The sequence below is a fragment of the Amblyraja radiata genome, chromosome 15, assembly GCF_010909765.2.
Source record: "Amblyraja radiata isolate CabotCenter1 chromosome 15, sAmbRad1.1.pri, whole genome shotgun sequence".
NCBI lineage: Eukaryota > Metazoa > Chordata > Chondrichthyes > Rajiformes > Rajidae > Amblyraja > Amblyraja radiata.
The window spans coordinates 36783389-36798862 of record NC_045970.1 but is presented as its reverse complement, the minus strand read 5'-3'; the positions used below and the strand labels follow the sequence as shown (position 1 = coordinate 36798862).

Below are 15474 nucleotides of genomic sequence, written 5' to 3'. Positions count from 1 at the left end.
GGTACACCTTATGTGTCCCACCAAACGTATTTCCACATACCTCGATTCCATCCTATCCCGCCTGGTCAAATCCCTCCCTTTTCTGTTTTCAAGGCCCCCATTCCCTCATCTTCACCATGGATGCCCAGTCACTCTACACCTCCATCCACCACCAGGAGGGCCTTAAAGTCTTCCGTTTCTTCATCGACCGCAGAACCAACCAATCCCCGTCTACCGATACTCTCCTCCGCTTAACGGAGCTGGTCCTTATCCTCAACAACTTTTTTGTTTGACTGCTCCCATTTCCTCCAAATCCAAGGCGTAGCTATGGGCACGCGCATAGGCCACAGCTATGCCAGCCTCTTTGTAGGGTACGTCGAACAATCCTTGTTCGAGGCGTACCGTGGCCCTATCCCCAAACTCTACCTCCGCTACATCGATGACTGCATTGGTGCTACCTCCTGCACCCATGCAGATCTCACTGACCATCCATTTTACCACTAACTTCCATCCGGCACTCAAATTCACCTGGACCATTTCCGACATCTCCCTTCCATTTCTAGACATCACTATCTCCATCGCAGGTAACAGACTTCTGACCGACATCTGCTACAACCCCACTGACTCCAATGGCTATCTGGACTACACTTCTTCCCACCCTGCTTCCTGTAAGGACTATATCCCCTACTCGGGACGACAGATGTCGCAATGGGCTAAGTGTTCGGCTGGCGACCGGAAGGTAGCCGGTTCGAATCCCGCTTGGAGTGCATACTGTTGTTGTGTCCTTGGGCAAGGCACTTCACCCACCTTTGCCTGTATGTGAATGGTGTGTGAATGTGTGTGAGTGATTGGTGGTGGTCGGAGGGGCGGTAGGCGCAGATTGGCAGCCACGCTTCCGTCAGTCTGCCCCAGGGCTGCTGTGGCTAGAGAAGTAGCTTACCACCACCGAGTGTGACTGAGGAGTGAATGAATAATGCGATGTAAAGCGCCTTGAGTATTAGAAAGGCGCTATATAAATCCCATCCATTATTATTATTATTACTCCCAATTCTTCCATCTATGCCGCATCTGCACCCAGGATGAGGTGTTCCAAACCAGGGCATCGGAGATGTCCTCATTCTTTAGGGAACGGGGGTTCCCCTCTTTGACTATAGATGAAGCTATCACCAGGGTCTCTTCTATATCCTGTAGCTCTGGTCTCACTCCCCATCCCCCCACTCGTAACAAGGGCAGCGTCCCCCTTGTCCTCATCTTCCACCCTACCAGCCGTCACATACAACAGATAATCCTCCGACACTTTGGCCACCTCCAAAGGGATGGGTAGTTTACACCCCAGCGATATGACCATTGACTTCTCCAATTTCAGGTAGTCCTTGCTTTCTCTCTTTCCCCTCCCCTTCCCAGCTCTCCCATAGCCCACTGTCTCCACCTCTTCCTTTCTTCTTCCCACCTCCCCCCCCCCATCCCCACATCAGTCTGAAGAAGGGTCTCGACCCGAAACGTCACCTATTCCTTCGCTCCATAGACGCTGAGTTTCCCCAGCATTTTTGTCTACCTCCAGATTCAGGGACAATTCTTCCCAGCTGTTAACAGGCAACTGAATCATCCTACCAACAACCAGCAGTCCTGAACTACTATCTACCTCATTGGACACCCTTGATCGGACTTTACTGACTTTATCTTGCACTACAAGTTATTCAAGTTATTCCCTTTATCATGTATCTGTACACTGTGGACGGCTCGATTGTAATCTTGTATTGTATATCCACTGTCTGGTTAGCACGCAACTAAAGCTTTTCACTGTACCTCGATACACATGACAATAAACTAAACTTAAATATAGTGACATTCTTTATTTTGCATGCAACGCAAGAAAATCATAATGTACATTAGATTCAGATTCAGATTCAAACTTTATTGTCATTGTGCAGTGTACAAGTACAGAGACAACTCTTTAAATAATATTGTTACAAATCATGTTCCTCAAAAACTCATTAAGGGCTGTATGCGTCCTCCTTGGTTTTCGGCAAAACTGAAACGTCTCTGCAGTAAGAAAGAGAAGTTTTATATCCATGCCAAAAAAAGGGGTACAAAACTGGACTGGGACAATTTTACTAGAGTGCGAAAGCAAGTCGATCGTGCAATTAGGAGTGCTCATAGACAACATGTTTCTTCTATTCTTGCGGGAGAGCAATCCAAGGCTTTTTGGAGATATGTGAAATCCAGACGGACAGACAACACTGGTGTCCAGATGCTTAAAGTGAACAACTGTCTGATCACTGAGGACCAGGCGAAAGCAGAAGCTCTTGCAAACCAATTTCAACACCTCCACCACCTCCAGTTTAAACTCCATTTGGAATATTTTGGAGGACCAAGAAACCAAGAACCAAGAAATGCAGTTAGCATCTCATCCAGAAGTGCGAACACTGAATAATGGAACAGTAAAATATATATAAATATATATATAGTAGCAGTAGTGCAATTTTCGGGGGGGGGGGGGGAGATCAGTCACTGGGGGAAGTAGTGTCCGAGGGGGGGGGGGGGGGGGGGGTGACGGGCAATCACCAAGGTGCAGAGTTAAGTAGGATAACAGCCGCAGGGTAGAAGCAGTTCCGGAACCTGCTGGTCCCGCTACATTAGCAGAATTATACATATAAAAGTGCATGAGTGCAACGAGTGCAGTGTAAAAATGCAGCGCAATGGACGGAGATAGTCCGAGGTTCGGTCCCGGGGACTTGACAGGAGCGCATCCACGTGCACACCGACGTTCATTGATACAAATACACGGCCCGTGCAACAAGGGCACGAGCCTTGGCAGCTAGCGGGAATACACGTTCCGATTGGCTTCCATCCACCAGCCCCGCCCACCATCCGGTTGGCTGCTTCCATATAAGGGCAGCGTCGCATCACGTGCCTGGCAGCGCCAAGCCAATGGGGACAGGAGGTCGGCGGGGAAGGAGTCGACTGGGTTTGGCGGGTACACCACGTGGGCGGGCCCGCCCACCCTCCTTCCTGATAGGGCGCCGTCCAGGAACGGCCCGCCCCCTCGCCCTTCCCATTGGCTGGAGGCTGCCTTCCATCCGGGCCGTGAGTGGCTGCCCGTCAAGGCGGGGCGCGCGGATGACGGTTGGCCGGAGCTCGAGGCGGAGCTGGGTCCGAGTTTGAGTCAGAGCGCGAGGTTGTGTGAGGGGGGCGGGGGGACGGACCGAACCGATGGGCTCAGCGGGATAACAGCCATTAATACTGGGAAAGAGGCGTGTAATGCCGGCGCAAAGAGAAGGGGAGATGCCGAGAGAGGAATGACAGACACTGATTATTAGATGTGACCCCCCCTCCTCCCCACCTCCCTCCCTCCGCATAAATCGCTATAATTTACACTCGTTGAGGGGGGCAGCGCCTCCATTTCCATGACAAACATGGCGGCCGGCAGCAGCAGCAGCGGCAGCCGAGTCGGCTTCTTCCTGGGCGCTTGCTGCTGCTGCCTGCTGCTGCGGGGCTGCGAGGCGACGGCGGAGGGGGAGGAAGCCGGTACGGTCATCATCGGCCTGAGGCTGGAGGACACGGACGACGTGACGAGCATGGGAGGAGGCGTGGTGCGGGTGAGCGAACGCACCCGGGTCCGGCTTCGGCTCTACGGCCGCCACATCGACAACAGCACCTGGAGTCGCATCGGTTTCACCGAGCACCGGCGCACGGCGGCCGACCGCGACTTCGACCCGTGCGGTGTCCGCACCTCGGACATCGTGGTGCTGCCCGGCGTGGCGGTCAGCCGCCGCAGCACGGGGGTCATCGAGATGGACATCAAGCCGCTGCGGAAGACGGAGAAGACCAAATCTTATTACCTGTGCACGGCGAACGGCCGGGCTCCCGAGCCGGCAGACTGGCTCTATCACGACGCCGAAGACACCATGGTGATGGTGGTGGAGGAACGGAAATTTTTGCTGCCTTTCTGGCTGCAGGTCATCTTCATCTCGCTGCTGCTCTGCCTGTCGGGCATGTTCAGTGGCCTCAACCTGGGCCTGATGGCGCTCGACCCCATGGAGCTGCGCATCGTGCAGAACTGCGGCACGGACAAGGAGAAGAATTACGCCAAGCGCATTGAGCCGGTGCGGCGACAGGGCAACTACCTGCTCTGTTCGCTGCTGCTGGGCAACGTGCTGGTGAATACCACCCTCACCATCTTGCTGGACGACATCGCCGGTTCGGGCGTGGTGGCCGTGGCCATGTCCACCGTGGGCATCGTTATCTTCGGAGAAATCGTGCCTCAGGCTATCTGCTCCCGCCACGGCCTGGCAGTGGGCTCCAACACCATCGTCCTAACTAAGTTTTTCATGCTGCTCACCTTCCCCGCCTCGTACCCGGTCAGTCGGCTGCTCGACGTGATCCTGGGCCAGGAGATCGGCACCGTGTACAACCGCGAAAAGCTGCTGGAGATGCTGCGGGTCACCGACCCTTACAATGACCTGGTCAAAGAGGAGCTCAACATCATACAGGGCGCTCTGGAGCTCAGGACTAAGACGGTGGAGGACGTGATGACTCCTCTGCGGGACTGCTTCATGATCGCTTGCGAGGCGATCTTGGATTTCAGCACTATGTCAGAGATCATGGAGAGCGGTTACACCAGGATCCCGGTCTACGAGGGCGAGCAGTCCAACATCGTTGACCTGCTTTTTGTCAAGGACCTGGCCTTCGTGGACCCCGATGACTGCACTCCTTTGAAGACCATCACCAAATTTTACAACCACCCCTTGCATTTTGTCTTTAACGACACCAAGCTGGATGCAATGTTGGAAGAATTTAAAAAAGGTGGGATAATGCCGATTATGGTTTATTTTCGATCAAATTGTCACATTTGTACACGCTTCTTACAGGTATCTTGTCCTTCCTATGCTGCATTTGATGCATGTCAGTGCCAAGCTTCTTCGCGCCGTAATGTGTTTAGGTTATTTCCATAGTTTATCGGTCGCACCTGTTTATACAATATGTAGCCGTTCTATTTCCCCGATGCGCATCTGAACGTTGCCAGGCGTTTCGCATAGATACTTGGTGTTCTTTCCTGAGTTGGGATTATGCTGACCAGGATGCAAAAATAATAGTCTGAAATCTACCGAATATCTTTGATCTTTTTTCCCCTATAGCTTTTAAGGTGACGTTTTCTGAACGTACAACACCAGAACAGTTCACCACGGTATGCAGCCTGCTTTCAAATCTTAAAATTGCAAGGGAAATATATAGATGCACTTATTCATTCATTCAATTGCTAAGATCGATAATACACAGCAGTAACAGAATGTAAGAGGAGTTCACCAACTGACATCTAGACATGTCAACATTTTACAAACCAAGTCTACTTTAAAATTCAATTCTATACATGTCGTGAGAATGTGTTGCTCACACTCATTGGTTTTATTCTAAAACTTGTTGCCAAGCATACTTGGTTATTCATTTAGTAGTTAGCCTTTACATGATTTTAAAATTTCATCTGTAAAAAATATTTATGAATGATGGATATGTCTGCCAATTTTTTGCTGATTGCAATTCAATTGTCCACATACTCGAGTATTCATTTCAAGTTCGTGAAAATTTGTCAGAATACCCCTTGCCTTTTGGAAGAATAAAGTTTACAAATGTAACTTGCAAAGTTTAGTTGGTGACTGTCATTGTATTGAAATTTGTGTCCACCAACTCTGATAATCGAAATTGGAAGTATGTTTGGCCAGCATCGGGTGACTTGAGCAGAGGAATGAGTTGCTGCAGTAGTAAAAAGGAAACTGATTTGAAATGTCAGTCCCTCTCCTGCTAAAACAAATGGAGAAAGTAAACTTACAGTACCCTCCATAATGAGTGGGACAAAGATCCATAATTTATGTATTTGCCTCTGTACTCCACAATTTGAGATTTGTAATAGAAAAAAATCACATGTGGTTATAAAGAGCACATTGTCAGATTTTAATAAAGGCCATTTTTATACAGTTTGGTTTAACCATGTAGAAATTACAGCTGTGGTTATACATTTTTTATCCCCCCCCCCCCCCCCCCCAATTTCAGGGCGCCATAATGTTTGCGACACATGGCTTCACAGGTGTGTCTAATTGCATCCTTAATGCATGAGAGTGCTCTCAACACATAGTATTTCCTCCAGTCTTTCCATCACTTTTGGAAACTTTTATTGCTGTTTATCAGCATGAGGACCAAAGTTGTGCCAATGAAAGTCAAATAAGCCATTATGAGACTGAGAAGCAAGAATAAAACTGTTGGAGACATCAGCCAAACCTTAGGCTTCTCAAAATCAACTGTTTGGGACATCATTAAGAAGAAAGAGCACTGTTGAGCTTACTAATCAGAAAAGTGACTGGCAGGTCAAGGAAGATCTCGACAGCTGATGACAGAAGAATTCTCTCTATAATAAAGAAAAATCCCCAAACACCTGTCCGACTGTTCAGAAACACTCTTCAGGAGTCAGGTGTGGATTTGTCAATGACCACTATGCAGAATATTTCATGAACAGAAATACAGGCTACACTGCAAGATGCAAACCACTGGTTAACCCCAAACATAGGATGGCCAGGTTACAGTTTGCCAAGAAGTACTTGAAAGAGCAACCACAGTTCTGGAAAAGGTCTTGTGGACAAATGAAATGAAGATTAACTTGTATCAGAGTGATGGCAAGAGCAAAGTATGGAGGAGAGAAGGAACTGCCCAAGATCCAAAGCATACCACCTCATCTGTGAAACACAGTTGTGGGGGTGATGGCCTGGGCATGTATGGCTGCTGAAGGTACTGGCTCACTTATCTTCATTGATGATACAACTGCTGATGGTAGCAGCATAAAGAATTCTGAAGTGTATACACACATCCTATCTGTTCAAGTTCAAACAAATGCCTCAAAATTCATTGGCAGGCGGTTCATTCTACAGCAAGACAATGATCCCAAATGTACTGCTAAAGCAACAAAGGAGTTTTCAAAGCTAAATAATGGTCAATTCTTGAATGAACAAGTCAATCACCCGATCTAAACGCAATAGAGCATGTATTTTATATATTGAAGAGAAAACTGAAGGGGACCAGCCCCCAAAATAAGCATAAGCTAAAGATGGCTGCAATACAGGCCTGGCAGAGCATTACCGGAGAAGACACCCAGCAACTGATGATGTCCATGAATTGCAGACTTCAAGCAATCTTTGCATGCAAAGGATATGCAACAAAATACTAAACATGACTACTTTCCAAAATGTATAATAATGGCCTTTATTAAAATCTGACAATGTGCACTTTAACCACATGTGATTTTTTTTCCTATTACAAATCTCAAATTGTTGAGTACAGAGGCAGATAATAAATGATGGATCTGTCCCAAGCATTATGGAGGGTACTGTACATTTTGGAGCTTGTTGGTTTGCCTTTGTGGGGGATGCATTATTAAAACATTTATCAAAAAGTAATTGCTTGCAAGTACTGACCTAAGATATACTCTGGACAAAAGTTCTGACTTGCAACAAGAATCAGCTACCATTTTTATTCATGTGGCTAAAAAATGCAGTTTTGCAGCATTCTTTAGAAGCAATTGCATACGTTCCCTTGTATGTTGGTGAAGTTTAACCCATTTCTTTGAAATAGTTTTTCTGTTTTTAATATTTTCCCTGCTGCTGTATGAGGGGGCAGACTTAGTCTTTCCATCTATATTTTGTAAGCCAATTTTGGCGTTATATCGAGTTTTAAGTCAAATTATTAATCCCGGAATACTTGCAAAAACACACATTGGAGCTCTTCAACAAGTGTGTAGGATTAAAATGCATGGTCCATCTTTATGGCCAAGGATTTTTCTTGCTTGGGTCATGCATGGGGCAGTGGGTGGAATTTGGTTTCTAGCAATGTTTGGTTTTGAGTTGTTGGGATCTCCTCTTTGCCATTGACTCCAGACCAGTAAGGGGTGGGAAATTTTGTGGAGGAAGCAATGCCAACAGTTATGTTCTCTAAAAGATTCCCATCTGTGGGTAGAGATAATGTTTCACAAGCTTTCTCCGTACCTTTTAACCCATACCTTTTATGGGAGTGGATTGTTCGTGGCACTATGGTTGATGATCTTGCTGCTAGCAGTGATCACCTGTCAGTTGTGCTAAATTGTACTTGCTGTCAACTGTGCCACTTTTTAAATACAACCAGAGCAGCTCAATGTGCACTGGAAGTATATAGTGAGATGCAGGAAATATTACCAGTCTTTGATCAAAAGAGAAATTTATGTTTTTGCATGTGAAAAATAATGAAAAAGCATACATCATTTTTGCCCAGTTCAGTGTTACAAACATCATGTCAGGTTCAGAATTAAAAAGCAACTTTTGAAGCCAGTTAGAAAATCTGAGGCATTCAGCATGGAAACAGGCCCTTCAGCCCAACACATGCATGCTATCAAGATGCCCATCTAAACTAGTCCCATTTGACTATATTTGGCTCGTATCTGTCTAAACCTTTCCTGTCCAATTGTCTTTTAAATGTTATTGTGCTTGCCTCGACTACCTCTGGCAGTGCACAAAAGTTCTCCCTCTGGTTCCTATTAAATCGTTCCCCTCTCACCTTAAATATGTCCTTTGGTTCTTGTTTTCCCCTACCTTGAGGAAAAAGCTTTGTCAATTCTCCACATGATTTATACACCCTGTAGGATCACTCGTCAACCTCTTGCGCTTCAAGGAATAAAGTCCTAGCTTGCCAAATCTTACTATAGGTCAGGCCCTCGGGTCCTGATCACATCCTCGTAAATGTTCCCTGCACTCTTTCCACTTAATAACATCCTTCCACTCATGGCCAAAATTGAACATAGTGCTCCAAATGTGGTCTTGTCAATGTTTTGTACAATTGTAACATAATGCCCCAACTTCTACACCCGATACCCTGACTGATGAAGGCTAAGTTTAATGCTGATAAGTGTGAGGTGCTACATCTTGGCAGGACAAATCAAAATAGGACGTACATGGTAAATGGTAGTGAATTGAGGAATGCAGTTGAACAGAGGGATCTAGGAATAACTGCACAGTTCCCTGAAGGTGGAATCTCATGTAGATAGGGTGGTAAAGAAAGCTTTTGGTGTGCTGGCCTTTATAAATCAGAGCATTGAGTATAGAAGTTGGGATGTAATGTTAAAATTGTACAAGGCTTTGGTGAGGCCAATTCTGGAGTATGGTGTACAATTTTGGTCGCCTACTTATAGGAAGGATGTCAACAAAATAGAGAGAGTAAAGAGGCGATTTACTAGAATGTTGCCTGGGTATCAGCAACTAAGTTACAGAGAAAGGTTGAACAAGTTGGGCCTTTATTCTTTGGAGCGCAGAAGGTTAAGGGGGGACTTGATAGAGGTCTTTAAAATGATGAGAGGGATAGACAGAGTTGACATGGATAAGCTTTTCCCACTGAGAGTAGGGAAGATTCAAACAAGAGGACATGACTTGAGAATTAAGGGACAGATGTTTAGGGGTAACATGAGGGGGAACTTCTTTACTCAGAGTGGTAGCTGTGTGGAATGAGCTTCCAGTGGAGGTGGTGGAGGCAGGTTCGATTTTATCATTTAAAAATAAATTGGATAGTTATATGGACGGGAAAGGAATGGAGGGTTATGGTCTGAGTGCAGGTAGATGGGACTAGGGGAGAATAAGTGTTCGGCACGGACTAGAAGGGCCGAGATAGCCTGTTTCCGTGCTGTAATTGTTATATGGTTAATGTACCAATCGCCACCTTGACCACCCGATCTACTTGTGATGCCACTTTCAGGGAACTGTCAACCTGTACTCCTAGATCACTCTGCACTACAACATTCCCAGGGGCTCTACCATTCACTGTGAAGGCCCTGCCCTGGTTCGCCTTGGATACTTTTATAAGTATGGGCTAATTTTCACTGCTCGAGCAGAGGACAGGTGTGCAAATTCCACTGGTCAACTGCCTAAATGTCTAACTTCAACCCGAATGTATTGATATGGGAATATTTATCATCTGCCATTAACCTGATGTGTTGATTACTCAGGATGTAAGCAGTGCGTTATTCCCAGTCACGGTACTGCATAAAATAACTTTGTGTGTTCCTTTGGGAGTACTGTCAGAATGCAGATTCACAACTACAGAAATTTAGAATTTGGGTGAAGGGAGCAAATGTTCATATTTGACGTCATTAGAAGGTGATTTTGGTAATGGTATTGCCATTGGTTTTTGCTAAAGAAAGCCAAAATCATATATTTTTTCCACATACAGAAACCGAAAAGATGATTTTGCAATATACCTTTCATGATCCCAGCAAAACTCAAAGGCTGTGGATTCAAGTTGGTAGTTCTGTTTCCAGTATTTTAGAAGTTCAATCATTATAATTAATATTGAAAACACCAGAGTTGATTTTGTACGGTAGGTCCTGCCACAGCAAGGAGATTTATAACCCAGAAGTTTATTTTTTCAATTATACTTGAGGGATACAATATTGATGAGCATTTTAGGAGAACTCTTTTTGCCCTGATTCAAGCGCTTGACTTGAAAGGTCCTCAATTACTTTTCCCCACATGTAAGTTGCTTGACTCGCTGAGTTCCAGGATTTTCTTTCTCTCTTCCTCTGTTGAGCTGAAAGAGCAGTTTGTGTCTTGGTTTAATGTTAAAAGATGTCACCTCAATGCACCATACTTTCAGTATTGTTCTGTAGTGTCAAGGTGTGAGTCCAGATTGCCAGATGGTAACATGATGGAGGCAAGATTCTAGAAAATCCATTATTTCAAAGGGAGGCATACATTTTAATTGTGCAGATTTATTCACAGTTACATTGAAAATGTTTGTTGTAGCAAAGCACCACCTCTGCTGCCGAGGGATACTAGTTTGTAAGATGCCAAGATCTTGAATTTCGGCTCCTGCCATTTTGTTCTTGTACCAGCACTGATCATTTTGCCTCTTGGGGAATTAGATAGCTCCCTTAAATCATTTATATTGGATTTTGTAGAAAAAGTAAGGGAAAGGCAATCCCAGGCTGAGTACTCTAACTGTACTTTGAATATTTATTTATTTTTTCTCTTAATTTGCTTTCTTGAAGTTCACATGGTGTATGGCTTATAACATAAATTAAGTGCCTTGTAACATAAATTTTAGGTTCATAAGCCCCAGAAGGACTTTTTCCAGAACGAGTTTTTCCCAAAGATGTCTCAATTGAATTTTATATCCAATCCAGAATGTGGTGATGTGGATTATTGTTTGTTCGGAGTTTGATTTGTCACCATGTCGAGTGGGTGCATCGCCCAATGTACCATTTGAGATCCTGTTTAAAAGTCCATGTTTATCAATGCATTGTAATCCAGTAAAACTTTCCGTTTAGTTCCATGTTCTAGTGAGTGTTGGCATTCCGGCCTCTATTCCATTCATTTGTGTTAAAATTACGAGATGCAAGCTGTGGGGCCAGAATAGTTTCCTTGCAACAGTGTAGCAACATGTGGGGGGGTGAAGTGGTTGCTGTCGGTGAGAAGACAAAAGAGACTACTGATACTGGAATCTGGAACAAAGGCAGGATGCTGTTTCTTCTCTGTCCTAATATCAACCAGTGCCTTTTGCCTCCATAAATGTTGATTGACCCTCTGTGTTCTTCCAGCCTTCCTGTTTATGTTTTGGTGTTAGAGATTCTGACGCTTTGATGCAGATTATAGGTAGTTCATTTGGTGTGTTTCGTATCATCCTTCTGAATTGTTTATTTTGGTAACCATTTTAAAGGAACTTTTTTGAAGTCTGTTTACCAATACTTTCTTCACCTTGCCTTATTATACTAATATGGTTGGTCTTATTGTACATGTCTCCTGTCATTTTCTCAGTATTCTTATATTTGGCATACAACTTTTTCTGTTTATACAAAAATCAAACGTGGTATTCTGCTTATAGTCTGACTTGTACATGATTTCTATTGAAAATGTTTCTTTGATTGTGGAATACATATAATTTCTGTTCAAAAGGATTTGTATATTTCCTCAATTTAATTTAGTTTTCCCTCTTTGATATTTGGCATTGGAGGCTCAGATAATAGGTTTTCGATTCACTTGTGTAATATGTAAATCATTTGGACTTTATTGACCCTCTCCTTAAGATGTTTGACTGATATCAAAGTTGGTTACATGATTCATGGGAATATGTTTATTGGTTGCAGGAAGATATCTGAACTATTTCAATGAGTACAAAACTGGGAAAGAGCAAGGGAATCTAAGAAATGTAGAAGAACAAAGGGATCTTGAAATGCATTTTAACGGATCCCTGAAAAAAGTAGTAGACAAGGTAATGAAGAAAGTGTATGGGATGCTTGTTTTTATCGACTGTGACTAGAGTGCAGAAGCAGGGAGATTATGTTTGTAGTGAATAAAACTGCTCCCAGCTGGAGCTCTGTATACAGATTGGTGCACTATAGGATGAATGTGATGGCAGCATATAGGATGCCAAGGACATTTCCAAAGATTTTTGCCAGCACTGAAAAATTACATTACATTGGTAACTAGTATTGTTTTTGGAAGAATAGATAGACATTAATTAAAGTAACCTGTCAATTAAATATTGTCAGACCTAAAGTTTAGCAGGAACTCGTTTACTTGGCACAGCAAGGGGAATAGATTTAATGTGGCGTGTAGAAGGGCAATGGGTGCAGATGCTGTCATTGGGATTTGTGCAAATAACGCCCTGATCAATCTCTTCGGAATCCTTTCCAACTTAATGACATCCTTCCTATGGGTAGCAAACAAAACTAACCAAGTGTGGTCTCCCCAATGGGTTGTACAGCTGGATTGTGATGTCCCAAATTTTGTACTCAATACCCTTCCCAATGAAGGCAAGCGTGCCAAAACACCCAATCTACCTGAACCGCCACTTTCAGGGAACCACATACCTGTCCTCGTTGATCTCTATGTTCCACAACTCTCCATGGCTCTACCATTTACTGTGAAAGTCCTGTGTAAATTGTCCGATAGTGTTCAGTGTTACCTTCTTTCAGTTTGTAAACAAATAGAAGAAAACGGGTTGAATATTGTTTTAAAAAAATTGTGACCACAGCCCAGTCCATAATCGGCTCTGACCTCCCCACCATCGAAGGGATCTATCGCAGTCGCTGCCTCAAAGGTTGCCAACATCATCAAAGATTCACACCATCCTGGCCACACACACATCTCTCCGTTGCAATCGGGAAGAACGTACAGGAGCTTGAAATCTGGAACATCCAGGTTCAGGAACAGCTTCTTCCCCACAGCCATCAAGCTATTAAATACGACATCAAACAAACTCTGAACAATAACAGCCTATTGCACTTTATCTGTTTATTTATTGTGTGTGTGTGTGTGTGTGTGTATATATATGTGGTCTATGGTATATGGACACACTGAACTTTTATCTCCTGTTCTGTATTATGGTTACATATTCTGTTGTGTTGCTGCAAGCAAGAATGTCATTGTCCTATCTGGGACACATGACAATAAAACTCTCTTGACTTGACTTGGTCCATAAAATTTGCTTGATTAAATTCCAAGGTTGTTTGGTGAAATTTCTAAATAGTTTTGAGGCAAGAGGCTCAATAGTTAACAATAAATTGTAGATAGGTCACATATGTTGAACTTGATAGGTAAAAAATAAATACCAGGTGCCTTTTTTTTAATTAAGTATGCTTAAGTTAGTTTAATCTTTGTTAGTTGAGGAATTTGATTTGAAATCAAGCAGTAACTCTATGGAAATAAGTTTTGTAATTGTTGCCAAGTACTGTGATCAGGTTGTATTTTCAGTTATTTAATGTTCTCCACTACTGACAAGGGAAATAATTGCTTTTGGCATTTACTTATCAAGATGAGATGGCTTGAAACAACAGGATGCTGGGATTCTGTCACTGCAAGTACCAGAGTATATTAAAGATTGACATTTTTATGTGAGCATTTATTTTTCCATCGTAGATGGTTGTAAGTAAAAAATTTCTGTGGAAATATATATATACAGGTACACAACCTTTTATCCGAAGATCCAAATAACGAAAACCTCCGAATAGCGGACATTTTTTCGGTCCTTGAAGAAAGGTCCTTGAAAACGTTCACCGAGGGCGGCCCGCAGAGGTGACAGCGGAACCTCCGGTCGGTCCTCGAAGAAAGGGGAACTAAATCCCCATTCATAAAAGAGAAGGTGAGGGTATATTGCGCGGGAGGGTTAATAATTGACAATATGCTGCTGCCTGCCCGCTGAATTAAAAAGTTCCCACGGTAGACTCACGATACACAGTGTATCGTGAGTCTTGCGTGGGAACTTTTTAACTCAGCGGGCAGGCAGCAGCAGCAGATTGTTGCTGCCTTCAGTTTCACCCCACCTACACCCCTCTGCTTCCCGGCCATGTGTGTGACCCCTTCCCTCCCCTCTCCAGCTCCCCGCCCATTGCACCGCCGCGGGGGCTTTGCACTGTCTTCATGTCAGCGATGCTAGCAGGTCAGTGCCAATCACCGGAGACGTCAGGACCAACGGGACACCGACCCCCAGGCCCACTGCAAGCACGGAGATCCCAGAGACCCACAGCCAGCAGCAGCCCAGCCCCGTTCCAACTCCAGAGGAAAACTGCAAACTGGCCGGAGACATCAGGACCACCAGAAGCCGCTCCCCGATGGACCGCTACAGTGACAAGTGGGAGTTCGCCCACAGCCCGAGCTGCGCCCCCTCATCGGGACAGCGACCCCCAGGCCCACTGCAAGCACGGAGATCCCAGAGACCCACAGCCAGCAGCAGCCCAGCCCCGTTCCAACTCCAGAGGAAAACTGCAAACTGGCCGGAGACATCAGGACCACCAGAAGCCGCTCCCCGATGGACCGCTACAGTGACAAGTGGGAGTTCGCCCACAGCCCGAGCTGCGCCCCCTCATCGGGACAGCGACCCCCAGGCCCACTGCAAGCACGGAGATCTCAGATCAGCAACTCCAGCCCAGCCCCGCTCCAACTCCAGAGGAACACGCTCCCCGTATGGGGAGAAGCTGATGGTGTGCAAGGTACGTCTTGTTCTTGGGGTCGCGCAGCTCGGGCTGTGGGCGAACTGCCACTTGTCGCCGTAGCGGCCCATCGGGGAGCGGATTCCTCTGGAGTTGGAGGGGGAGGGGGGTATTGTGCTGTTTGATCGCCCCCTGCTATCCCAGGGACAGGGAGACAGGACGTTCACCGAGGGCGGCCCGCAGAGGTGACAGCGGAACCTCCGGTCGGTCCTCGAAGAAAGGGGAACTAAATCCCCATTCATAAAAGAGAAGGTGAGGATACATTGCGCGGGAGAGTAGGAATCCCAAGACAAAGTTGAGTGAGCGTTCGCCGAGGGCGGCCCGCAGAGGTGACAGCGGAACCTCCGGTCGGTCCTGGAAGAAAGGGGAACTAAATCCCCTTCATAAAAGAGAAGTGGAGGGTATATTGCCCGGGATGGTATATCGCCTACCTGGAAGAAACCGGACATTTTTTCCAGGATGTCGTCTGCACACCAAAGCTCACGTTTGGCGCCAAACGCACGTCG

At 45.4% G+C, this 15474-nt stretch overlaps 1 protein-coding gene across 4 annotated transcripts in view; it reads left to right on the top strand.

Moving 5' to 3' along the window:
* Positions 1 to 3100: 3100 nt before the first annotated feature.
* Positions 3101 to 15474, top strand: part of cnnm2 (cyclin and CBS domain divalent metal cation transport mediator 2) — a 153065-nt gene continuing 140691 nt past the window's right edge. For all 4 annotated transcript variants that reach the window (XM_033034051.1, XM_033034054.1, XM_033034053.1 and 1 more), the window contains exon 1: positions 3101 to 4785. In XM_033034051.1, coding sequence (XP_032889942.1) covers positions 3387 to 4785 — 1399 coding nt within the window. In that variant the 5' untranslated portion in view covers positions 3101 to 3386. The remainder of the gene's footprint in view (positions 4786 to 15474) is intronic.